This window comes from Peromyscus leucopus, chromosome 8b (assembly GCF_004664715.2).
Source record: "Peromyscus leucopus breed LL Stock chromosome 8b, UCI_PerLeu_2.1, whole genome shotgun sequence".
NCBI lineage: Eukaryota > Metazoa > Chordata > Mammalia > Rodentia > Cricetidae > Peromyscus > Peromyscus leucopus.
In genome coordinates, this window is record NC_051086.1 from 58,254,857 (window position 1) to 58,282,244 (window position 27,388).

Below are 27,388 nucleotides of genomic sequence, written 5' to 3' on the forward strand. Positions count from 1 at the left end.
GAGGCTATTCTCATTCCAACCACAACATTTTACATTCCTTAATTTTTTGTTCCTGTTTTTTTGAGACAGGGTCTCACTGTCTGTCCTGGAATTCAATATGTAGACCAGTCTGGCCTCAAACTCACAGAGATTTGCCTCCCAAGTGCTCAGATTAAAGGCATGCATCACTATGCCCTACCATGCTTCAATTTTAATGTACCTTTTTATTGTTTTAAAAATTCTTGCTGGGCAGTGGCGGCACACACCTTTGATCCCAGCACTTGGGAGGCAGAGGCAGGCAGATCTTTGTGAGTTCAAGTCCAGCCTGCTCTACAGAGCGAGTTCTAGGACAGCCAGGGCTACACAGAGAAACCCTGTCTCAGAAAAAAAAAAAAAAAAAATTACGTTTAGAGTGTGTGTGTGTGTGTGTGTGTGTGTGTGTGTGTGTGTGTGTGTACACACCTGTCTATGCTCTTCATGATGCACGTGTGGAAGTCAGAGGACAACTTTGGGAAGTAAGTTCTCTACTTCTACCATGTGGATTCTGGGGATCAAACTCAGGTCCTCAGGCTTGGTAGCAAAGTGTCTTTACCAGCTGAGCCATCTCACCAGCCCATCTTTTTAGTGCTTTTTTTAGTTAAAGTATAATTAGTATGTTTTAGAATGCATATATTTAATGTGGACAATTTTAATGAATTTTGAGATGATGTATAGTATACATTTTGTGAAACCATTGCTGTAATCAAGATGGTGAAGATAAACTTGGATGCTAAGTTTCTGTGTAGATTTTGTACTTCATTCTGTTGAACTCTCCTTCTAGTCCCCAGCAACCACTGAATTACTTCCTATCAACATAGATTAGTTTGGATTTTATAGATTTATCTTGTACATATGAGGCAAGTGCCCTATTAATGAGCTATATTCCATCCTCTTTTTCTTTTGAGGCTGAGTTGCTCATGTTGTCCTTGAACTTGTGATCTTTCTGCTGCAGCCTCCAGAGTAGTTGGGATTATATACATCACACCACCTTAGAATTTTATATAAATAGAAATTGATACTGTGTTCTCTTTATATGATGATTTGAACATTATCACTGTGGAGTGATTCGTTATTTTTTTTCTTTTATTGTTAAGTAGTCTTCATTATATGGGCATACCATATTTTTTTATTCACTCATGTGTTATAAAATATATAGAAATGAAATAGACATTTCATTTTTTCCCAGTGTTTGTAAGGAATAAGCCTGGTATGAATATTCCATTATAAGTCTTTGTATGAACATAAGCTTTCATTTCTCTGTGTCAATGCCTAGAAATGCAGTAGCTTGGTCATTTGATATGTTTTGTCCCTTTAGAAACTGCAAGTGTTTTCCAAAGTGGTTATGTTGTTTTATATCTCAAAACTGAGAATTTCACCAGGCAGTAGTAGCCTATGTCTTTAATCCCAGCACTTGGGAGGCAGAAGCAGATGGATCTCTGTGAGTTTGAGGCCAGCCTGGACTACAGAGTGAGTTTCAGGACAGCCAAGGCTACACAGGGAAACCCTGTCTCGAAAAATAAAAAACATAAAACAAACAAACTGAGAATTTCAGTTGTTGGACATCCTGGCCAGCACTTGCTGTCCATCTTTTATATATTATAGCCATCCTGATGGTTGTGCATTTGTATTTCAGGCTTTGTTTTGGTTTTTCCTTGTAAAAAATGATGAGCATTTTCCATCTATTTATCAAATTTACATTTGTTATTTAAGCTAAAAGAGTTCTAGGGGTTGGAGAGATAACTCAGAGGGTAAAATACTTGGTAGACATGTATGAGGGCCTGAGTTTCAACCTTTAGCATCCTCGTAAAAGCTGAATGCAGTGGCACATACCTGTAGCTCCAGTCCTGGAGGGTGGAGACAGGCAGATCCCAGGGGAGTCATTGGCTGGCAAATGTAACAGAACTGCAAGCTCCAGGCTCAGTGAGTGATCCTGTCTTAGAAAATAAAGTGTAGAGCAATAGAGGAAAGGCATCTGACACTGACCTGGATTCTATGTATACACACTGGGAAATATATATGTTGTAGAATATTATTTTAAGGTGTGTTACTTTTATTTATGCTCTGGAACATTTTTTTTTTTAATGATGCAAAGATGTGTTTGATTAAAAAAAATTCACCTGCAGTCTGGAGACTGAGTCAGCTACTAGCTAGCGGGTAAGGAGGAGCAAGGTGGAGAAGGGTTTTTAAGGAGGAGAAGCTCGGGCTTTTTGGAGGATTCGAGCAAGGAGAGGAGGTAAGCTACTTGCTATTTAGCCTCTCTGAAGAGCAGAATTCCACCTTAACCTTTGATTCTTGAGTTCTTTAGAGGGACTGAGATTTAGTTAAGTTCCCTTCATAGCTTCGAAAGAGTCAGGTACCTGAGGGAACATAATTTCTCAGACTGTGGCTCTGGTGGCCTAACCGCTGCTGCTGATAGCTGTACAGTTGCAATTGCTAATTTGGACAGCTGTGGCTTAAAAGGCATCAACAATTAGCACACCAATGGGTGATAGAAGCACATGGAAAGAGAAGTAACCAGAGAAGGATTTCCCCCTTTTTGTCTAAACAAAAAAAAAAGGTTTTAATTTTTACATAATAAGACTGTACACAATAAGAACAATTATCAAGCAAAGATTTCATTCACAATGTAATGATTCCAGTTCATTTGTATCTGGCAAATGAAAAGAAAATACTCCATTAGCTATCCTATCTTAATGAATCTGAAGTTTTATACCTAATTTATACTCTATCATAACTAAGGAAAACTTGCAACTATAACTATCTAGACTTCAATAACTATCTGGACTTTGATAGATCAAAGACTCCAGAAGGACAATATTATTTGAGTAAACAAAAAGTGCATTACAAACAACTTCCAAAACTCCAGAAATGACAGAGACTTCTAACTGCCTGGAAAGTCACTCAAAGTTCCTCTGCCTACAGGCTTAGAGAATCAGGCTTAGAGAATCAGGCAGACTTCTCAGTGAAGCAAGAAAATTGAAGGACTGTCTTGCCTTACATTGGCAAAGTTCAACAGTCACTTTCCTGTGTGTCCTGTAGAGTATCTGGTAGTTTCTTCTGTGAAGCAGGAACCCTGAAGGACCATCCCGATTTGTTTTGGCAAAATTCAGTGGTCATTTTCCTGCAGGTCCTGCATGTCCACTTTATACAACATACTGTCAAGCAGTCCAGGCAAGAGCAGCTTCTTGCCCAAATGGCACATTGAAAGCAAACTTCATAAGGAGTTTCTTTGATGCCCATCATCTCTGAAGTTAATTGGTGCTGCCAGAAACAGATGTGTCTCATTGTCATAAAAATCTTTATGTTACCAAAACATTTTCAGTAGGTCTTTGAAAGGTTTGAAGACCATCTGTTTATCTAAAACATGTCTATATTATCTGGAAAGCATAACTAACATATCTACAAATTTGATTGTTATAAATGATTAACCACTAACCTGTTTCCTGATTGTCCTATATAGTTTATAATAACAGCTTTCAAAAACTAGCATTTTAATTTACATATTTAAATAAACTGCATAGGTACAATACCTTAAACAAGAGTAGAAACATATATACAATATGTTGTATCAAAAGTAACCTTAAATTTTTATCAGTATACAAAAATCCTTTAAACAAGAGTAGAAACATATATACAGTGTAACAAAAATAACTTTTTAAATTTGTATCAATATACTATATTCCTCTAAATGATAACAGACACCCATAACCCACCAAATAATCAAAAACCTCCCACAACCCTCTTGGGAATGTGGATGTCGTGTTCTCTACACTACTTCCTGCTGTCTGTGGACAAAGTGTCTTTGGGGTCCCAGAGCAAAAATTTAAGAGAATGGCTAAGTCCTGGGAAGATCAGCTGTAACCTTGCTGATAGACATCACCTGTCAAGTTTCAGGAGGTCTCACCTGATCAAACCTGATCCATGTTAACCCTGAAGGAATCCACAACCTCTCATTTCCCGTGGAAACAAAACCTCAGAGCATTTTTCATTTCCATTTGACAAATATATTTTTTGACTTTTTAAAAGTTAAGGCATTCCTGAAGTATATAGGCTGATTTATTTCAGCAGTCCCTCCTTCAATTTTAGGTCTCCTTGCAGCTGTCCTTTGCTTTTCAACAATTTTAAAAAAAAAAAATTCAAAATCAACACAATAACATACAGAATCCAGACCCCTGTGTATTTCCCATCTTGAGGGACTTTTTTCTTTCATATTTTACTTCCTCTTTAAAGACTTTATTATGTTTTTAAACTATTCATTTCTTTCTTTTACTATACTCTTTTTCTTTCTTAAGGCTATGCATATTGTTAAACACACTGTGACCTATTTAGAAGTTTTTTTGTCTGAACCTCTTTTATTGCATTCCTTCAGCCATTCTTGACCATAAGAGCAAACCTTTAAACTGCTAACCTACACCTGGATCCTCCGCACTTGGCTCTCAGCTGGCTCCACCTGTTTCATGGGTTGTTCAAACCAAGCATGAAATTTGTGGCCATTTGGAGGCTTGTCTGACCAGGAACTGCATTCAGCCTTCCTAGAGCTCTAGAATGCCGATGCTTGCACTGTGGCAGGCATTTTTACTTAGTTTTTTATTCCTACTTAACATACTGGCTGCTCAAGGGCTTGTCAGCAGGCAGAAACTCTTAAAGGAGTCATTTCTTCCTTCCTTCCTTCCTTCCTTCCTTCCTTCCTTCCTTCCTTCCTTCCTTCCTTCCTTCCTTCCCTCCCTCCTTCCTTTTTCTTTCTTTCTTTCTTTCTTTCTTTCTTTCTTTCTTTCTTTCTTTCTTTCTTTCTTTCTTTCTTTCTTTCTTTCTCTCTTTTTTCTTTCTTTCTTTCTTTCTTTCTTTCTTTCTTTCTTTCTTTCTTTCTTTCTTTCTTTCTTTCTTTCTTTCTTACTTTCTTTCTTTCTTTCCTTCCTTCCTTCCTTCCTTCCTTCCTTCCTTCCTTCCTTCCTTCCTTCTTTTTTTTAAGCTTTTTCAGGCACTATGGAAATTTGAGCCCCACATTGGGTGACAAAATGTTGTTTCTCCTCTTTTGGGGGGCCCACCACCCAGCTCCCAAATAAATCACACATGGAGGCTTATTTTTAATCATAAGTGCCCAGCCTTAGCTTGGCTTGTTTCTAACCAGCTTTTCTTAAATTGTCTTGTCTATCTTTTGCCTCGGGGATTTTCCTGTTCTCCTAACTTCTGTAAATCTCACTCTTATTCCATGGGTTGCTATGTAGCTGGGTGGCTGGACCCTGGGGTCCTCCTCCTCTGGCTACTAGATCTCCTCTCATATTTCTCCTTCTATTCTCTCTCTGCCTGCCAGCCCCACCTATTTCTCTCTCCTGTCTCACTATTGGCCATTCAGTTCTTCTTTGGACCATCAGGTATTTTAGACAGGCAAAGCAACACAGTTTCACAGAGTTAAATAAATGCAACATAAAAGTAACACATCTTAAAATAATATTCTACAACATATATTGTATAATATACATATATATTTAAATAGCGATATAGAGATATAATTTTTTGAGACAGTGTAATATTATGTAGCTCTGGCTGGCCTGGAACTCACAGTGTAGACCAAGCTGGGCTGGAACTCTTAAGTTCTGCCTGCCTATGCCTCCTGAGTGTTGTGATTAAAGCCTAGCTTCTAGTGAGAACATTTTTCTTTGTCTTTTCCTTTTTCTTTTGAAAAGTAAGCATTTTATATTTTGATGAAAACCTGCTGGTTTTTGTTTGTTTTTATGTGTAATGTTATAGATACAGTGCCAATTGCTGTTCTTAACAGAGGATTATAGCTGAACTGCCAATTTAAAAATGCATCTTAGTGTGTGTCTGAGTAATGATGCAAAGAAGCAATAAAAATACACAAGCAGTTTTTATTTATGAAGAAAATAGTGCTAAGACTCCTGTTTTAACCATCTTTTCTTCCTGACTGCCTTTTCTTGAAAAAATACACATACCATTGGCTTGAGATTTGCACTTTTCTTATTTTTCTGAGAAGCAAGACATGTTTGAACAGTCCACTTGGCTTTTGCAATGGTTGTAGTTGTCATCTTTCTTCACTTTCTCATCACCTTCACTGTGTGTGCTTGACGTGGGTTTTACTGATCTGATGAATCATATCCTTGCTGAAGGAGTTCTCTTGTTGTAGGCCCTACGAGTCAGGTGGACTGCTAAGTGTCTTGAGTGAACTTTCCCTTTTATCTTACTCTTTGCTGTTGCACTTGACATTGTCTTGCTTGGGCCATGGCAGGATCGAATGCCTGAACATCTAGATCATTTCATATCTCAGGCCACACACCACCAAAATAATAACCAGGGAGCATCCAAACAGGGTTACCAACCACTGCTCAAGTGTCCTCTAAATATGTAAATTACCTTTTCATATTGAGAAAAGTCTGTGACATCATATATAACAGGTTTTTTTTGGGGGGGGGATTGTTTGCCTTTTATTTTTGTTTTCTTGTTTTAAACTTTTTAGTAAGAAACAACTATAGATTCACAGGAAGTTATTTTAAAATGTCCAAAGAACTGGGCATAGTTGTAGTGGTACATGCTTTTAATCCTAGCACTGAGGGACAGAGACAGGCAGTATCTGTGAATTAGAAGCCACCTAGAGCTACATAGCTACACACCAATCAAAGGCTCAAGAAATGGCTCAGCAGTTAAGAACATTGGTTGTTCTTACAAGAGGACCCAGGTTTAATTCCCAGCATCCATGACTCATAACCACTTCAGTTTCAGGGGATCTGACTCCCTCTTCTGGCCTCTGTGTGTAATGCATGCTGGTAGTTCATAGACATTTTCAGGCAGCACACTCATATACATAAAATTTAAAAAAACAGGAGAAAACATACAAAAGTATGGTGGTGCACACTTTTAATACCAGCTTCAGGAGACAGGCAAGCAAATCTCTGTGAGTTTAAGGCTGGCCTAGTCTACATAGTGAGTTTGAAGCCAGCCAAGGCTCCATATTGAGACCCTTGTTTCACAACAACAAACTAGACAGAACAACAACAAAAAAGAAAACCTACAAATAGGCCTATGTTATATTCACCATTTCTCCCAGTACATAGCAAGTACATATCAGTTATAGCATAATCTACAAATTTTATTCATCTTGTACTTGTGTTTTCATTTGTGTGTGCTCATGTACGTGTAGGCACGTGAATGTATGTGTGTATGGCTTTGTATGGTTTATTATCACAATTGTATTTTCATAAAACTACTCCAAAATTGATGTGAAAAACTGTTGTATTACTACAAGGCTCCCTCATTGTTCTCATTTAGAATTTTCCTCTTTCTTCTGCCCCTAAATGCTAACAACTCTTAAAACCATGAATCTGTTTTTCATCTCAGTAACTACATTATTTTAATAATGTATGAATTGAATTACACAAGGTATAACCATCTTAATTTTTTTAAAGGCAAGGTCTTATGTAGTATAGGCTGGCCTTGAACTTGCTATGTGTCTGAGAATGACATTAAACTTTTACTCTCCTGCCTTTGCTTCCCAAGTGCTGGGATTACAGGTATGTGCCAACCCACACCCAGTTATAGTGTATAACTTTTTCAAGTTGACGTATCAATAAGTGTGATTTTCTGAAGGTCTATCCATCATATTGTATATATCAGCTGTTTATTCCTTTTTATTGCTGAGTGTATTTTATGGCATGGATGTTCCACAATTTTCTTGAACCATTCACCTGTAGAAGAACACTTGGATTATTTCTAGTTAGACTGTCATGAATAAAAATATTATAAACATTTGTGTATAAGTCTTCATTTCTCTAGGTAAAGCACAGGAGTTAAATTTGCTAAGTGTTATATTATAAGGACTATTTTGGAAGAAACTGCCGAATTATTTTTTAGAATGGCAATATGATTTTGTTTTCTTTGCATCTAACATTATCGTGGTGTTGCTCTATTTGGATAGATGTAATATTTCATTGTTTTAGTTTCCATTTCCCTAATGGCAAATATTGAACATGTTTTCATATGTTTATTTTCCATTAATATATAATATTTGCTCTATTTATGAATGTACTGTTTTGTTGTTAAGTTTTGCAGGTTCTTTATGTAGTTTAGGTACTTCCTAGTCTAGTATAGGTATGTGGTAGATGATAGAGTTTTAAATACATGTTTGTTCTCTATAACTTGCCATCTCATTTTTTTCCACAGGGTCTTTAGTAGAGCAAAATGTTTTCATTTTTTAAAAATTTATTTGTTTATGTATTTTATGTACATGAGTGCTCTGTCTTCATGCACACCAGAAGAGGACATCTGATCCCATTACAAATGATTGTGAGCCACCATGTGGTTGCTGGGAATTGAACTCAGGACCCCTGGAAGAGCAGCTAATGCTCTTAACAGCTGAGCCATCTCTCTGGCCCCAGGTTTTCATTTTTAATTTATTTATCTTTTTTTTATATATGTATGTATGTAGTTGTGTGAGCTTTTGAGCCCCATGTGCATGCATGATCTCGTGAAGCAAGAGGGCACCAGATTGCCTGGAACTGGAGTCACAGATAGTTGTGAGCTGCCTTGTGGGTGCTGGAAACTGAGCCCGGGTCCTCTAGAAGAGCAGACTCTTAAGAGCTCAGTGTTCTTACCCACTGAGCCATCCCTCCAGGCCCATAGTGTGGCTGTCATTCATCATCTTCCTCCTTTTCTTCTTCTTTTTTTTTTAATGTATATGGATGTTTTTCCTGCATGTTTTTTTGTCTGTGCAGTAGGTGTATGCCTGGTACCCAAAGAAGCCTGAAGAGATTGACACAATCCCCTGGAACTGAGTTACAGACTGTTGCGAGCTGCCATATGGGTGCTGTAAACCTGGGTCCTCTGCAAGAACAGCAAATCCTTTTAACCACTGAGCCATCTCTCTAACCCCAAAGTTTTTATTTTTATATGTCAGGTCTATCGGCTGTTCCTTTTCTGGATTGGGACTTTAATATTAAAGTCTTAGAAATCCACCTTTAATCCCTGCAGCCAGGAAGCAGAAGCAGGGATTTAGAATTTTTCACTTAGTCCAAGGAAATTTTGAGGTATTTTTGTATAAGGTATAGAATTGTATTAAGCCTCTTTGGGAGGATATATGAATATTTAATTGGTTCAGCACTATTTCTTGAAATACTTTCTGCTAGTCATGGTGGCCCATGCCTTTAATGTCAGCATTTAGGAGGCAGAGGCAGGAGGGCTGGTGTAAGTTTCTGGCCAGCCAAGGCTACATATCTGTGTGAGACCCTATCACAAAAAAATGCCTGGGGGGAGGGGGGAGGGGAGCTGATGAATGGCTCCTTGGTTAAGAGCTTCCAGAGCACCAGGCTCGGTTCCCAGCACCCACAAGGCAGCTCACAACTGTCTTCAACCCCAGTTCCAGGGGATCTGACACCCTCTTCTGCCCTCCACAGACACCAGGTGTGAACAAAGTGCATAGACATATGTGCAGGCAAAACACCCATCCATACTCGTTAAATAAATCAATGTCAAAAATTCTAAAGGAAAAGAGATGGAGGAGGAAGAGTAGAAAAGAAAACCATTTCTTTCCTTTGAGCCTGCACCAGGAGCCACTCATCTTTTCTCCTGCTTTGCTCTTTGCTGGACTGTTTTTGCTGTTTTGGCCCTTTGCCTTCCCATACAAAGTTTAGAGTAAGCTTCTCTGCTCATCTTGGTCTACAGAAATCTTTCATAAGGTTCCTTTAAATATTAATTAATTAATTAATTAATATTACACTCATGATATTCATTAATTACACTCATAATATTAATTACATTTGTGGTATTCATTGATTACATTCACAGTATTCATTCAATAATTATATTTATGATATTCATTAATTACATTAATTGTATTGATTTATTACATTCATGATATTATGTCCTGATATTACTGTCCATTTGTGAGGTTTTTCCATCACACAGATCAGAGATTCTGTATTTAGGAAATCATTGCTCTATATTCCTTTCTTCTGTATCTTGAGATAACGTCTAATCTTTCTGTCTCCACATTCATGAGGTTTTGTTTTGGTTGTTTTTTGAGACAGGATCTCACTATGTAACCCTGACTGGCCTAGAACTTGCTGTGTAATCTAGGCTGGCTTTGAACTCCCAGAGATCCACCTGCCTCTGCCTCCTGAGTGCTAGTATTAAAGACATGAAGACTTTTTTTAATCATAGTTATTACCATAGTAATACCATAGTACCATCATTGAAGGTACAGTTTACAGAAGAATTAACAACTGTAGCATTGGATCTTCCAATCCATGAACATGATGTAAATATTTCCAATTATCAAGATCGTCTTTGACTGCTTTCCATCAGCACTTTGTAATTCTCAGCATAAACATTCTACACGATTCACCAGGCGGTGGTGGCGCCCGCCTTTAATCCCAGCACTTGAGGGGGCAGAGGCAGGCGAATCTCTCTGAGTTCGAGGCCAGCCTGGGCTTCCAGGTGAGTTCCAGGACAGGCACCAAAGCTACACAGAGAAACCCTGTCTCGAAAAACCAAAAAAGAAAAAAGAAAATCTACACGTTTCATGAGAGTTCCATTTTATTTTATTATAAATGGTAACTAATCTCCACATTGTCATCATCTCAGTGTTATTTATGTAGAACTGTAGTTGGAGTGGTCTGGATTTTGTGTACAAGGTAAGGAGAGAGGCACAGTTGACCTGGGAGTTTGAGTCACAGGCCTTTGAAAACCACATAAGGAACCAGGCGATGGTGGAGCATGCTTTTATGAGGAGGCAGAGGCAGGTGGATCTCTGAATTTGAGGACAACACAGAGAAACCCTGACTTGGAGAAACCAAAAGGACAAAAAAAAAAAAAAAAGAAGGAGGAGGAGGAGGAGGAGGAGGAGGAGAAGAGAAGAAGAAGAAGAAGAAGAAGAAGAAGAAGAAGAAGAAGAAGAAGAAGAAGAAGAAGAAGAAGAAGAAGAAAAGAAGAAGAAGAAGAAGAAGAAGAGATAACCCGATATGGAAACAGTGTGGGCACATGAGCAGACAAACTCGAATTGAGGTCCCAGCTCTAGTAGTACCAGCTTTGTGTCTGTGGATCTGTCTTTGAACGATGTCAAAACAGGAATAATATCCCCTATACAAATGCTCCGTAAAGTTTTGAGATAATGTATTTAAATTCTGTGTGTTGTCTAGTGCAGATCTCACGGTGTCTTAGATATTACAACACAGGTCTGTCTTAGACATCACTCCTAGCTGTGGTAGAATTGTACCATGAATAGTTAGGCCTGCAGGTGAGAGAGCAAGTGTGCCTGCTTGATATGAGCAGAACAGTTCTTGAGCCTCTTCATGCTTTGGGTTGTTAAGGGTATAATATCTTGGCATAGCTTTGCCCTCAAGGAGCTTATAATCTTGTTGGTGAAACATGCCACATACATAAAATGCTAGGGTAAAGTTTTGTCTATTATGTTCCAAATTCATGGCACACACTTGTGCATCAGAGAATGTTCTCTCTCAGGGCTTTTACCCTTTTGTATTTTGTCCATTGAGGAGCTTCTGGGTGTTGTTGATAGAGAATGTGTGAGGGTAAAGGGGCCTATATAGAGATTTAGGAGAAAGGAGTCATGTGGGGATATGTAATTAATTTTTATACTTTCCTCAGTAAACCATCGACCCTTTTTATGATGTCATGAGGGATTCCTTAATTTTGCAGCTGCTTCCTGATTACGTCAGAGAGGAGCCTCTCACCCCACAGCCTAGAGCTGCACTCCTCTAAGAATTGGAAACAAATGAAGTGCTGAATATCTAATGGCTTCCACAGGGAGAGCCAGTTCAGACTTCCCAGGCCTACTCCAGCAGCTCTTCCTCAAGTATTTCTGACCCCCTGAAGTGTCTTTGTTCTGGAAAGACAGAATTTGGCCCTGAGCCAAGTGTGTGTGTGTGTGTGGGGGGGTGTCACTCCTTGAGCTACACTCCCCTGTCTCCAGGTGTTTGCAGGCCTGGGCCTCTGCCCCTTTCCCACATCTCCTTTGGTAGGGTTATCTTTCTTCTGGAGCTGGAGGAGAGTACCACATTGGCAGTCTCCTGTTCCAGCAGTCATCTCTTCCGCCCCCAACATCATTTTGTTTTCCCTTTCCCACACCCTCCTCCTAGAGGACTGTCCAGACTTGCATATGTCACTTGTTTGCTGCTTAGAAGGGTTAGGAAATGCTCTTTTTACAAATTTTCTTTCTTAGTGGTTTTTGAGACAATGTCTCTTGGAGCCTAGGTTGGCCCGTGTACCTGAAATTGACCTTAAATTACTGATCCCCCTGCCTTCATCTCCCAAATCTGGTATTATAATCATGTTCTACTATGCCCTACTCACATAATTATATAATTTCTCTTAATTCAAATGAATTCATGCTGTTAGCTTTCTAACTGCTCCCATAACCCCCCCTTTTTTTTAGCTGCCCTAACCTATTGTAAGTGTTTTTTACTAGGTTAATGGTGTGTGTATGACTGTGTCTGGGATTGAACCCAGGGCCTCACTTACACAAGGCAAGTACTCCTCCCCAGAACCATTACACCCAACCCTTAACTAGATTAGTCTTCACAAAATAGCCAACATAGCTCCCTTCAGGAATCTCAAGCGAGTGCTCCCTTACTGTCTGTTGAGGTCAAGTCCATGTTTCAGCATTTCAGGCTCTATTTTTTGGCTCCTGTTATGCTATAGGCAGAGTTCATTGAGTATTTTGTGTGCTCCAACCTGCATCCCTCATATAATATACACAGTCCTTCCTGCATAACCATTTCTTTTAATGTTCATATCTTACAGCCCAGCCCAGAAATAGTCTCTTCCGGGAAACCTTCGATAGATAAGAGATGAAATGACTTTCCTTTCTTTTCAGGGACAAAAGGCATCTATTTCCCTGATTCCCCTATGACTATTCTTCCTCATTGGATTATTACCTTCCCACGGGCAGAATCCTATTTAAATTTCTATCTCTACAATTGCACACCTAGATAAACTTATTTTATCATAATGGGGGAGGTCATTTTAGTAGAAAGTTTAGATGGTCTTTCCCCTACATCTACCACTTTGAAAAGAACTTTTACCAAAAATAAAAAGAAAATAAAAAAAAAGAAGAGAGAGAGAGAGAGAGTGTTTTATACAGTCTTAGAAGACCCAACAGAAGCATCAGGTATGCCAGTGAAGGCTCATCAGGAGGAAACATTACTTTCCATGTCCCTCTGTCTATTCTCTTTACTGTACCCTGTTTAGGGATATATCACAGCTTGCCTTAGACTCAGTTCATCTAATTCTTCCACCACTGTGCATGAGTATGTTGCTTGGATCTGTTAGTGTTCCATTCTTCTGACTCATTCATTTCATACTTGAGGGAATAAAATGCCCCAAGGGCAAGAACATCTCTGCTTTTGATCTGGGATCTTACTGCCTCCTCCTACCTCCTCTTTAGCCAGCAGCTGCCACAGGGAACAGCAGAGGGGTACTCTTCCTGCCCACTTCCTGTAGACAGGGAGGTTTGGTGGGCTGCACAGGAACTATGCCAGCCCTGCATCTAACTGGTGACTGACTCATGAGAGAAGAAGCCTGATGTCTGAAAGATACAAAAGAGCCAACAAATTGCCTCCAGGTGGTGCTAGTTTGGAGGTGGCTGGCCATTCATTTCCCCTGAGAGTAGATGGGGGAAGGGAATCAGTGAAGAAGTGGTCAGCTGCCTTTTTCTTTAGTTATTGGGAAGGCAGCCAGGCAGATAGCTGCTTGTCTGTGATAGAATCGCCAGTGAATCCAGTGCCCTCTGACTCCTTCCCTCTGCTGTCAGGGTAGCAGACTTACATATCGCTCACCCTGAGTCACTCTTTCATTAGTGTCCCCATCCTCTTGCCAGGAAGCTGGCTATGTGTACTAAGAGAATTCTGCCGGTTTCATTGCTGGCAGGTTTTTTTCTATGACCAGCCAAACCTCATCCCGCTACTAGGGTTTTCTCCAAATCTCTCCCTTACAAAGACTTGGTACCCTCTCCCAGGAGTTGATCAAAAGCAGTGAGTCTGAGTCACTGTCTCTTGGCTGGGCTTACAGGTCCAAGCAGGTGGGCCTGCCTCTGCTCTGTTTCCCTCCTCTCCCCTCCCCTCCCCTCCTGCCTCACTCCCATTTCCTGCAGGAGGATGCTTTGCCATCCTGGAGCCATCAGGCACAGCTTTGCTTTGGCAGCACCATTGCACACACACACTGGTGGGAGAGGGGACGTGTTTATCACTTTTCCTGGAGATTATCTGTTTAAGCACTTCTCTGACAGTTACAATAACAAGGGCAGTGTGTTGTGTTTCCAGCAGAAGGACACTTGCTGTTGAAAGATGTATAGCACTAATTAGAAATACATAACATCCGGCCACATGGCAGCCTTCTCCCGGCCGCCCCATTTCCTGATTTCATACAACTTTGACGACAGTTGGTTTATGTTTTCCATGAATATGTTCTCAGAAAAATGAGAAAGTCTCCCTGTTACATAGGAGCAAGAAGAACATTTCCTCCTGAGCAGGTATTTGGCCACAGGAGCACTGGGAAGTATGGTCACTTGCCCACTTGTAGGAAGGAGCAAAACCAACTTTAGACCTCAGCAGACTTTCTTGGTAAGAAATATTTCCGTCTGATGTCCTTAGCCAAAACCATCCCCCTAAATCCTTAAGAAAGCTTGCTTTTGGAAAGAAGGGGAAAGGCTATTTCACAATGTTAATGAGTTCCTCAGCTCATGTCAGCCTCTGCTACCTGACACAAAGCCAGAGGAACCAGGCAAATATCAAAGCAAACAATGCCTTTTCCTCCCCACCCACATCACTTTCTGGCCTGACCCAGCCAACTTCAGGGATATATATGGATGTTCATCAGACTAGCCCCAGTTTCCTACTCCTAAAGTAGATAGGCTCTGGACTCTAGATGCTATTTTCCTACCCACTCTCATAAGAGTGAATACTTACAGAGAGTGGTATCTATGTGAGGCCAAGAACATCCTGAGTATATTACACACTCAGTACATTTTCACTTATAATCTATTGGATCCATGGTTGTCATGGTTACTTGGGTAAAATTTATATATATATCCATCCATCCCCCGGAGCTGAGGACTGAACCCAGGGCCTTGAGATTGCTAGGCAAGCCCTCTACCACTGAGCTAATCCCCAACCCCTGTATATGATAATTTTACCCAACCTACTAAGAGCTCCTTTAGTTACAAAAAATAAAAACAAAACAAAACAAAAAACCCAAAAAACAAAATCAAAACAAAACAAAAAACAATTATTTGTAGCTATGTTCTCTGCTGAATCTAGCACACCACAGATACTCAGCATGTGCTTGTCATACCACCAAGCTGTGGAGAGCAGGCCCTTTGTTAAGTGCTGTCAGATAGCAAGGCCAGTCTAGGGCTCACTAAGACTCAGCCATTCTTGGATAGTTTGGGATATGTTTACTTGCTTAACCAGGGTATACTACCTCCCTAGTTTGTACCTCTTTACCAGGTGGACCACCCAACAAGCAAGCAGTGTGCTTTGGAGCCTTTGCCTAAGAAGCATGGTGATAGAGAGCTTCAAGTGACATAACCATGCATAATGTGTGCACATAAACATGATAATCTTTAAAAAAAAAAAGATAGAAAGAAAACAAGCACGTATGAACCAAGAAAAGTACAGATATGGACAGAGGAGAGGAAGATCTCATCCCAAGAAGAGCTGCAATGTCTCTCTGCTCCTGGAGCCATAGGCAGCAGCACTGCCAATTTCATTCTATCTTAGTATGGATTCTTATAAGCCACTGCCAGCAGCCTGTCTTTACTAAGCAACAAATCCCAGATGAAGGAATTAAGCCAGGACAGAGGAAGCTGGGAGAAGATGAGTAGAAGCCACAGCGTGGTAGCTGAAACACTTACTTGATCAAAGGAGCACCTCCTTATCAACTAGACATCTTAGGAAGAAGTCACCTGCAAACTAAAGGCTACAGGGATGGAAGGAGATGTTTTTGCTACTGTAGTTTATTCTCAATAGAGATAAGACTGGCCAGAGGGAGATTACTTTCTCCAAGCTCATCTCTACTTTTATGATAAACAGCAATCTCAGACTGGATTACCTCTCTGAGTTCAGGGTGGGAGCTAGGGCACTACAGGAAGAACAAACTGCTTAAGAGCAACGATATCTGTGGCCTCTGAAGAGTCTGGGCTGTCACTGCAATAAGGTATAAAAGCAGGCGGATACCAACAGGAACCTCTGGTGCAGAACTGGAGACTAGCCGGAAGCGCGCGCACACACACACACACACACACACACACACACACTGTGCATTCCTGTGGGTGCACATGCTGTAATGCAGGTGTGAGAGCCAGAGAACAGCTTTCCAGAATTACTTCTCTCCTTCCACTATGTGGATCTGGGGAATCTAACTCTACTAAGTTGTAAGGCTTAGTGGCAAGTACCCCCTACCCATTGAGCCATCTCACCAACTCTCTTGTTTCTTTTCTCTTTAAACAAAGGTTTATCCGTAGCAGAAGGCTGGGAGTGGTGATTTATTCTAATCTCATGGATTGTTACCACTTCTTTACTGCCTGCCACAGTTGAGTTGGAAATTTAGAGGATGACATTTGGGACTATTGGGCATCTGGAAGATGGTGGAAAAGCCACAATAGGATTGCTCCCCTTATGCTATTCAATACGCTGAGCCCTTCTGAGCAGTAGCTGGCTTCTCGAGTCTAGAACTTTGAAAGTGGTTGGGGTAGGCATTGTGTGCTCCAGTCATCCTTGCTCCTGGGAAGACTTAGGAATAGCTGTGCTTGTGCAGTGTTTCCTGAAGTTTAGGTCCCTGGCAAGACTAGCAAGCTGACAGGACAAAATGTAGATAGGGACAAAGGTCAAGTGTATGGATAATTACCCTTTTAATACTTGGAGTTCTCTGTGTTACTGAGGGGATTAACAGATTCACTGCTGCTAAAGCTAGTGAGCTTGCCCCCATGTCCATCTCCCTGTGCGTGCTGGGTGTCTCCTCTGAGGCTGAAGTTGGACTTCTGCTTCTGATATGTTGTTAATTGCCCTCAAAACTGGATGAAATGTCTGTTGAAGAGACCACCAATAATATGTAGGTAAAGGCAGAGATATGGGAGTATTATGTAGCTCCTATCAAAGACTAGTTCTGCCCATCAACAGAGTGGCTCCTTTCAGTGACCTAAAGCTAGAAGGAAATTCAAGCCAGGATGTAAGAGTGAGAGATGAGGGTGCTGGTATTAGGAGCCAGAGTTACTTTTTTAGCCCGGGGGAGGGAGGGGGAAGCTAACACTGATCAATACATTATGTGATAAGCATTGTTCTCTATAAAATTAATTCATTCATCAAAAGTAGGTTAATGTGCTTTTGTGTCTCATGTGTGCCATCTTAGGATGAGGAATATAGAGGACCTAGGCCTGGAACCAGAGTTGGTGATCTGAGAAAATAAATTTTAAATCTGTTGTTGATTGCGCTCCTGCTGATAGAATAAGGTCTTGATACCAAAGTTTTACATTATCACTAGCTAACAAAAGCAGAGACTCTATAGCTCCAGCTCATTTTGTCCATTTTGAGTTAATGAAGCTTAGGGAAGTGACGTGATGAAGAATTCACACAGGTGAGGGGCATCATTTCTCATCAGTGGTGTAGCCTTTAAGGAACTGCTTATACTCCACTAAATAACCCCACACCTGTCCTCATGCAGAGAAGAGGGTGGAGTGGGAAGTACATGTGATCTAAATGCATTCATATATGAAATTACCAAAGAATAAATAATGTTTTTAAAAGACAGGAAAGGGAGCCGGGTGGTGGTAGCGCATGCCATTAATCCCAGCACTCAGGAAGCAGAGGGAGGCAGATCTCTGTGAGGTTGAGGCCAGCCTGGTCTACAGAGTGAGTTCCAGGACAGCCAGGACTGTTTGACAGAGAAACCGTGTATCAAAAAAAATAAAACAAAATAAAAACAACAACAACAACAAAAAGACACGAAAGGGGCTGGGGGCTGGGTTTGGAGTCACAGCACCTAGATGGGGCTCCCAGTTGTCCATCACTCCCAGAGGATCCATTGCCCTCTCTGGCCTCCCCAGGCACTAGGCATGAGCATGGTCTACATATTTATCTGCAAGCAAAACATACATATAAAATAAAACTTTAACACAAAGAAAGTTTAAAAATAAAAGATATAAAAATAGGGTACTTGTTGGGGAAATATTAGCGGTTTAGAGGGACTGGTGGGGGGATGAGAGAGGACAGAGAGTCCTCTCTGTCCCTGCCTTCTCAAACTACTTTATATACATGGATGAAATTATCAATGAATTCAAATGTCTTAAAATAAAATGAAAAATACAGGATACAACTGAGTTAGTTATGCACTATTTTACACCTTTTTAATTACCAGATGAGATTGGGCGCGTTCAGGGTGGTATGGCCATAGACATCCTTTTCAATTATCTAACCTTTGAGCATTCTAGAAATGAAATTATCTTTCTGGTATTGCCTGTTTACATACACTTTCTTTGTTAGAAATTTCTCATACTGTGTTCTCAAAAAGTACCTAAAATTGATTTGTGTTGATTTTTAAATCCGTGTAATAATTGATACATGGTTTTTAATTTAAAAAAAAATAAAATAAAAATTTAAAAGACTTACTCAAGGGATCATGTGATGTTATCAAGCAGTTATCTGTGTGTAGGGCATGCTAGTAAGTGCTCCAAATATAATACAAAGTCATATAAATCTACTTTAAGAGGGTGATTACTGCCATCACCTGTACTTTTAGAGGGAGAAAAAGAAGCTGAGCAATGTGGCCAGGGAGCCTTCAGTAGGGCAGCAAGGTGGCATTTGGACCCTGGGGTGTGATGGAGTTTTCTTTGCTCCTTTGCAGACTGCTTTTCAGAGGAGTGTCGCTCTGTGATCCAGGAACAAGCTGCATCCTTGGGCTTGGCTATGTTTTCTCTACTGGTACAGCGCTGCACATGCCTACTTAAGGACTCTGCCAAAGGTAAGCAGGAGGGCCCTGGCTATTGGGTTTTCCAGTTGCCCAACACTGTCCAGATGGACCTCAGAGTGCTGGTGCTCAGTCTTCTCTCTGCTCTCTGGTTCTTTCTCCCAGCATTCCCCTCTTCCTTTTGTTGCCTTAACCAATCAATGCATGTCTTAGTCTAATGGCCTATCAGGCCTTCTTTCCTCTTTGTGGCTCTGTTCCTTCCCTTTTTCTTTTTAGTAGTTAAGAATTTCATTCTACCTATGGGCTCTTGTGTAGGGTTTTTGTTTCTTGGCTTTGTTTTTATTTGTTCGTTCATTCATTCACTTATAGACAGGGTCTCTCTCGCTGTGTAGTCCTTGTTGGCCTGGAACTCTCTACGTAGACCAGGCAGACCTTGAATTTACAGAGATCCACCTGCCTCTGCTTCCTCAGTGCTGTAACTAAAGGCATGTACCCCCACACCTGGCTTTTTACATGTTAAGGTATCTTTAAAGAGACCTGAAGAAGAACTGGAGAGATAGCTCAGTGGTTAAGAGCAGCTCTTCCAGAGGACCCTCTTTGACTCCCCGCACCCACATATTAGCTAACAACCATCTGTAACTCCAGTTGCAGGGGATCTGACGTCCTCTTGTGGCCTCTGAGGACATCAGGACTGCAAGTGGTGCACAGACAGACATGCAGGCAGACACCCTCACCCCCAACAACAGCAAGTACCACGATCGGAAGGCCGAGTCATTAGTCCTCTCTTCCAAGTTCTTATCTCCCCAGCTAAAGACTAACAGGCTTCCCTGTGTTTTCACAATTTATATTTCTATGCTTTTGTATTCCTGTGTCTTTTTCATATATGTTAGCTGATGTACTCACTGTGGGCCCCTGTCTTGAACTCACTGGACTACGTGGGTATTACTATCCCTACCCTTGAGACGTATGCCAGATCCTTTATATTACTGTAGAATTCTACCTTAGATTACTGTAGCTAAGAAAGGTACAACTAAGGTCATACCTTCCTCTCAGCTCCTGTATCAGTACTGACAAGCAGCAAAACCTCTCCCTCTGTCATCCCATTCTACCAGTGCTGGGATGCCTCCTGCTTCTGGAGTTGCTTTTGTTCAGGGTTAGGGACAACTTTGTGTTTTGAAGCAGTCTCACAGTTACAGAATAGTTGAGTTTAATGGCTCATGCCTGTAACTCCAGTGACCTAGAAGGTAGAGAAATGAAGACTAGGAGTTCAAGGTCACTCTTGGCTATATAGAGAGATTGAGACCAGACTGTATTGCATGATACCCTATCTCAAAAAACAAAAACAGGGCCAGCACTATGGCCCAGTAGTTAAAGCATACAAGCCTAACAATAGAGTTTGACCCTCAGAACCCATTTAAAAGTGGAAGGAGAGAACCAGCTCCACAAATTTGTCCCATGATGTCTATGTGCGTGCGCGCACGCACACACACACACACACACACACACACACACACACACACACACACACGATAATAATAAAGTTGAAAAAAATAATGCAAAGCACTTTTATATATGCTTCTTCTAGACTCCCAGGTAGTTAATATTTTACCATGTCTTTACACAAATCAGGTTTATTGTTTTTCACACCTATACATGCACAGTTGTTATTTTTGTTCTGAACCATCTGATCTTTAATGGCAAGTATGATGGCTCTTTAGATCTAAATACTGACTTTGTTTCCTTACACTAAGGACTTTTTAAATTTTTTATTTATTTATTGTTGAAACACTGGTTTCTCTCTGTGTAATCCTGGCTGTCTTGGAACTCACTTCTCTGTAGACCAGGCTGGCCTCGAACTTAGAGATCTGCTTGCCTCTGCCTCCCAAATACTGGGATTAAAGGTGTGTGCCACCACTACCCAGCAAGGACAATATCTTAACATTTACCAGAATCTGGGGGCTGAGGATGTAGCTCAATGGTAGAGTATTTGCCTAGTATTTACGAGGCCTGGGTTATATCTTTAACAAAACAACAAACAAATAAGAACAATTACCAAAACCAGGGAGTGTGGTGGTATTCTAATTGTACTGAAATGTGATTTTTGATTGTATGTTAATAAATAAAGTTGCCCGGGGGGGGGGGGGAGGGATCCAGAGCTATTAGAGCCATAGCAAGAGTGTGGCAGTGGTGGCACACACCTTTAATCCTAGCACTTGGTAGAAGAGCTAGGTAGATCTCTGTGTGTTCAGCGATACAGCCAGCATTGGAGACATATGCCTTTAAGACCTGGGAGGCTGTACATACAGGCAGTGACGAGGCAGTCACGTGTTTGGGTTTACAACCAATGAGAAGGCAGAACAAAAAGACTATGAAAAGACATACACACAGGAAGTAGCTCTCTTTCGGAGAGCTAGGACCACCGCAGGAGGAAGGGTGAGATTTTAGCTCTGAGCTCTGACTTGGCTTTCTCTTTTACATTGGTTCTGTGTTCTTATTTAATAAGACAGTTGGTTACATCTACAAGGGAGTCAGAGTTAGAGTCAGACTCAGTGGCTAAGATTACGTATTACTCTTGTAGAAAATATAGATCTGTTCCCACCACTCACATTGGGCAACTCACAGCCACCTGCAGCTCCAGGGCATCCAAATGTCTTTTTGGCTTCCAAGGGCACCTGCAGTCATATGCAGATACCCACATATAGACACACAAAAGTACACACAATTAAAAACAAAATCAATTTAAAAAACAAAATTAGAGCCAGGCAGTGGTGGCACATGTCTTTAGTCCCATCACTCAGGAGGCAAAGGCAGGAGGATCTCTGTGAGTCCGAGGCCAGCCTGGTCTGCAAAGTGAGTTTCAGGACAGCCAGGGCTACACAGAGAAACCCTGTCTCGAAAAATAAAACAAACAAACAAAAAACCAACTAAATTAGGAAATCAGTGTTGATATAGTGCTATTATTGAGTCTGTAGGTCTCATTTAATGTGTATGAATTTCCCTGGTAATGTTTGTTGTTGAAAAAGAGGCCTTTAAGTTCACTCTGTAGCCCAGTCTGACTTCAGACCTAAAATTCTCCCGGCTTAGCCTCCTGATACTGGAGTGACAAGCCTGTACTCTCAGGCCCAGCTTTGATGATGTGCTTTGGGCAGTGGTGGGGTGGGTTCTGCTCTGGGCTCTAATCCAGGATCCCACATTGCATTTAAATACCTATCTCTCTTTGTCCTTCATAACCTTGACATTATTGAAGTACAAGCCATTTATTTTGTAGAATGTTCTGCGATTGGTTTTTTCTGATATTTCCTTCTGATTAAGTTCAAGTTTTGCAGTTGTGGCAGGAACTCTGGTGACATCTTGGCACTGTGCTAAAAGAGATGCTAAGAGAGTGAGCTGGAGGCTAGAGTGGAGACTTGTCCTTGGCTTGAGGTGAAACAGAAGCAGGTGTCTCCAGAGGAAAGCCAATTCACTGGTTCTCTTTGTCCTACTTTCAGGGTTCCCAAAGTGCTAGTCTATGGCCTCACTTTTGAGTCCAGCTCTCCTATGAACTTAGTCTCCCTTTGCTAAGAGTTGGCTGCTATCCCAACATGCCAGAAGGGCCATAGCATACATGGGCCCAGTTCTCATACTTTGCCTCTGCAGCTCAGCTGTCCTCTCCTGAGGACCAAGATGACCAAGATGACATCAAGGTGTCTTCCTTCGTCCCGGACCTGAAGGAGCTGCTCCCCAGTGTGAAAGTCTGGTCAGACTGGATGCTTGGTTACCCAGACACCTGGAACCCTCCACCCACATCTTTGGATCTGCCCTTGCAGTAAGTTGGCTTGCCTGTTCCTTCTGTACTGTGACCGTGGTTTACTGTGTCCCTCTCCCTCACCACCCCACCCACCTAGTTCTTAGTCATTGTCTGCTTCCTTCTAACCATCACAGCTTCCTTATTTCCTCCTCATTTGAACCTTGGTTTTTCCGTTCCCTTAGCACCTTCCTTGTCTCTGATGTTTTAGGTCATTTTGGTCCATTCCCTAGTCCTTTCCTTTCTCTTGACCACTCCTCTTTTCTCTTGTTCCATAGTTCTCTGTCTTGTTCTTTGTCCTTGTTCCTCCTTTCTCATCCTCACCTCATAGTGTTTATGCTCACCATCTTTACAGCTGATGCTTGGGGGCTGGATATATGTTGAAGCATGTGGGAGACTTTGCTTCTTTCTCTTTCTCAGTTTTGTTAACTGGTCCCATTTCTGTTGATTACCTTCTGTACTCAGTGTTTTTCACCTTCTTTTGTGGCATATAATGTGTGCTGAGGGATGAGTGGGTGCATCTCTCTCTCCCTTCTCTAGCCAGTCATTTTCTGTCTCTTCACCTTGCTCTCTCCCCTGTCTCTGTGTAGTGTCTCTAGGGGTAACTGTTGGTGTGAGGTGTATTGCAATGTCTAAGGATGTATGGTTCTGTGTAGATGGTCTATATAGATCTGTGTGTTTATAGGGCGTTTTTTTGTGGGTTTTGTTGTTTCAAAATAGTAGTAAAACATATAATGGAATTTGATATTTTAACAATTTTTATGTTTACATAAAAATTCATTGGCATAAATTACATCTAGAGTGTTGTACAACCAGGTGTGTTCTTTCTTTGTATCTGGATTTAGTCTATTAGCCTTGCCAGTCAGGGTCCCATTTGTCCATGTGTGTCTGTGGATCTGTGGGTCTTAGTGTCTATCTGTACCAAGTATGAAGTTCTGTGTGTTTCTACTTCTATGTGGTTGTCTCTCTAGGGGCAATTCAACATGCCTGTCATTGGCTGCCTATATGTGTCTGTGTATATCAGTATGTGGCTCTATGTGTTGTATCCATATGCTGTGTTCCAGCCTGGGCCTATGCCCATATATGGGTTTTTTGTTTGTTTGTTTGTGTGTGTGTGTGTGTGTGTGTGTCTGTGTCTGTGTCTGTGTCTGTGTCTGTGTCTGTGTCTGTGTCTGTGTGTCCCCGTCCGTCCGTCCTTGGATCTGTGTTTGGGTTCATCCATCCCCATAGGGATCTGTTCCAGTGTCTGGATCTATGTCAATATATTTTTCTTTTCTAGATTTATTTATTCATGCATTTGTTTATTTTATGTGTATGAATATTTTACTCACATGTATATTTATGTGCTACATGTGTGCTTGGTGCCCATGGAGGTCAGAAGAAGGGATTGGATCCCATGGAATTGGAGTTAAAGACAGTTGTGAGTTGCCATGTGGGGCATTGAGGATTGAACCTGGGTCCTCTGTAAGCAAGAACAATAAGTGCTCTTAACCACTGAGCCATCGTCTTTCCAGCACCTCAATATGTTCTTGAAAGCTCATGCCCTTGTCCATATTTATACACAGATATGATATATTTGTCAATTTGATTGTCTTTATATGAGGACTTGCCTATATCTCCTTGTCTGTCTTTACTTGTCCCAACTTGTTTCTGCTTGCCTTTTTTGTCTACCTGTGTAAAGCTGCTTTAGGTTTTGGGAGCTTTGTAGCTGTGTGGTTGTGTTTTGGAACAAGTGTATGTACCTAGTACCTCATCTTCCATGCCCAGAGCTCTTTACACTAGAGGGTAGAGTATGGACACCTCGGCGGCTGCCTCTGGGGATCCGAGAGGGGAGTTTCTCTGGATTGGCTCCCATGCCATGTATATTTCCTAGACTCATGGGTGACCCACAGAGGGAAGGTTGCCACAGAGATTTCTGCTCAGTAGTCACTGAACTTTCTGTGTGGGCTGTGTAGTCTTGACTCTTCGCCTACTTTCCTTCCAAATTGTTTCCTTGCACCTCCCCCCAGAGGCACCCCCGAACTCCTGCTTTCTCTGGTCCCTCCCTAGCTCTAACTTTGTAACTGTGTAGACAGTCCTCCCAGCTTCAGACAGTTCACTTGCTTCCTGTGAGCCCTCCCAGGTTTCCAAATGTGTTCCAGACTGAAGTCTCATGAGCAGGGTTGAACCCCGAGTTGGGCAGCTGGAGCCACACAAAAGAACTAACAGACCTGCTGGCCAGGGGCAGCTATTTCTCAGCAGTGATCCCTGAAGAGTTAGCATGTACAGTCTCAAGTTTTTTAGACTATTAATCTGTAATGCGGACTAGGCAGTTTGCAATTTTGGAGAAAAGTAGCTAGGAAAAGAGACAATTTTCTAAGTATCTAAGCCACTGATTTTGATGTGTGAAGGGCCACTGAGTAGTCTTTTCTTCTGTCAGGGACAAGGAAGCAGACCATCTGTCCCTGGAGCTTGAGTCTTTCTGGGTCACCTCGGCCCATATCCACAGATCCTTAGCTATGATCAGCCCATGTCCTGGGCCATCAAATTTGCTAATTCTTCTGTAGTACTTCTCCCTTTATTCTTCTCTCTCTCCCTCTGCCTTTTGTTTGACTTTGGAAATGTGATGCTTACACAGGAAATACTGAGTTTCATTTGCTGAGGTGCTGATCCTGTTTTCCCTTTGGATGTTGGAGCAAATGGTCCATTGCTGGTTCTGTGTGCTGCTACTGTCTTTGGACAAGGACTCAGGCTGCAGCTGTACACGTGATCCAAACTACATACATCTCCAGTAGAACTAGAAGGGACATGTGAATCCTATTTGCTTCATTTGTTAAGACTTCTTCACAGAAAAAAACAAATCTGACCCACTACTGTATTGGATGTGACTTCCCAGTAAATAAGTTTTTGTGGCTATGGATATTCACTCTTGTGAATCTGGGCAGGAGAAATGTCAGTGTGGTCAGGAATTAGGTCCTCTTGTTCTTGTGTTCTCTCTTCTCTCCCTTTCCCCTCTCCCCAATCAGGAGCAGCAGCTGACTGTCTCTGGAATGCAAGTTTTAAGTGTCAAGTAGCAGTTGCTGTCCTTGGGCCTGACCCCAAGGCATGGTCATATAAGGACTAAGTTCAGCAGAGCTAACCTGGACTGACTAATGTTGAAGGTACTTCCATTTTCTAGCCTTATGATCTGAGCATTGGAAAAAATGGATTAAGAATTTTACTTTTCCTCCTTTCTAGATTGTCCTATAACTGGCTACCTGCATACTCCCATTGAGATCATTGGCAAGCTTTGGTGGCTCTGTGCCTTTCAGACTTGGTCTTGTACTCATCCATCCTCTATGGAGACCTTTTATCTTCTTTTTTTTCGTTTGGTCTGTCTAGTTTTTGAGATGGTTTTGCTTTATAGCCCAGGCTAACCTAGAACTCATTATGTAGTCTGGGCTGGCTTCAGGTTTGTAGCAATCCTTCTGCCTTAACCTTGGTGTACTGGTATTACAGGTGTGAGTCACCAGACATGGCTTTTATAAAGTCTTCTTTTGAGGCCATAGGGAATGACATACCCTAGATAGTTGTCTAGAGGTCAGAACCATAACACCCATGACTCTGGAAAGTTCCTTCTTGCTGATCTTCATTTTGAAAGGTTAGGAATGCTCTCCAGGGAGGAAAAAGGAAATGGCTTCCACTTAATGCGGTCCCCTTTGTGTGCTTTCATTGGTCCTCACTTATGTTTCTTCTCTGAAAAGACAGCTTTCTCTGATCTTAAGATCAGGTGACCAGACAGTCTATATTTCCTCTTGCATTTCCTCTAGGCAGTCCACTCCCAGATGATCCTTGTGACCTGTTGGACCCTTGCTTCATCTCATCCCCTTCATTTGTTGCCCTCCTTCCTTGTATGGTTAGATATTCATGGCATACAGTCTCCAACTGTTGTGGGGGATTCCAAAGCTCACCATTGGTCTTGTTGGTTCTCCCCTCTTTGCCTGTGTTCCTCTTCTTTGTGGTCAGATCTGCTGTTCCTAGGCAGGCACAGTCCTAAGGAACTGATAAGGGAATGTTTGCCGAGCCACTTGTTCCTTCCCCACAGTGGCATTTGGTAGGTCTGGAGTCAGCATATAGGTAAGGATGTTAGGAGGTGTAATAGAATGGCTTCGTATCCCAGGAGATTTTTAGTGCAGGAGTGTTGTAGTGGGCTGTGGCAAGTGACTTCCTTGGCCACTGTAAAAGGTAGTATAGCGGGTTTTGGTCATTTTAAAACAGACTTTAGTGTTTGGAGGGACCACCTACTTGACTGTCAACTAGCACAGTTCCTCAGTTCTACACCAGGGCTTTTTTGAGGCAGGAAAGGCAGGCTGCTTCACCAAGTGACCATGAGGAAAGGTGTTAATGTCAGCCGAGGGAAGAGAAGCTGAGCAGCAGTCTAACATGAACCTAGACATAGGAACTCCTTGTATCCCAGGACCTTGGGCAGAGCCAGGGCAGTGGGACAACCTACCTCATTTCACAGTCTCTGCTGAAGCCAAATCTTCCCTCATCTTGATCTCTAGTTCTCAGTAAGTGAAAGAGTCAGGGGACTTTGAGAACATCCAAACCTAGCCCAGCTGTGGCAGTTGGTTTATTGCTTTCAGCTGGTACTTGAACCCAGGTCCTGGTCTTGGAGGCTTTCCCAGGTTTAATCCCCAGAGCTTT

The 27,388-nt window shown here is 41.6% G+C and overlaps 1 protein-coding gene across 4 annotated transcripts in view; it reads left to right on the forward strand.

The window, feature by feature from the left end:
* Nucleotides 1-27,388, forward strand: part of Smg6 (SMG6 nonsense mediated mRNA decay factor) — a 249,559-nt gene that overhangs the window by 101,348 nt on the left and 120,823 nt on the right. For all 4 annotated transcript variants that reach the window (XM_028866719.2, XM_037201489.1, XM_028866720.2 and 1 more), the window contains 2 exons: nucleotides 18,877-18,993; nucleotides 22,576-22,744. In XM_028866719.2, the coding sequence (XP_028722552.1) occupies nucleotides 18,877-18,993; nucleotides 22,576-22,744 (286 nt within the window). The remainder of the gene's footprint in view (nucleotides 1-18,876; nucleotides 18,994-22,575; nucleotides 22,745-27,388) is intronic.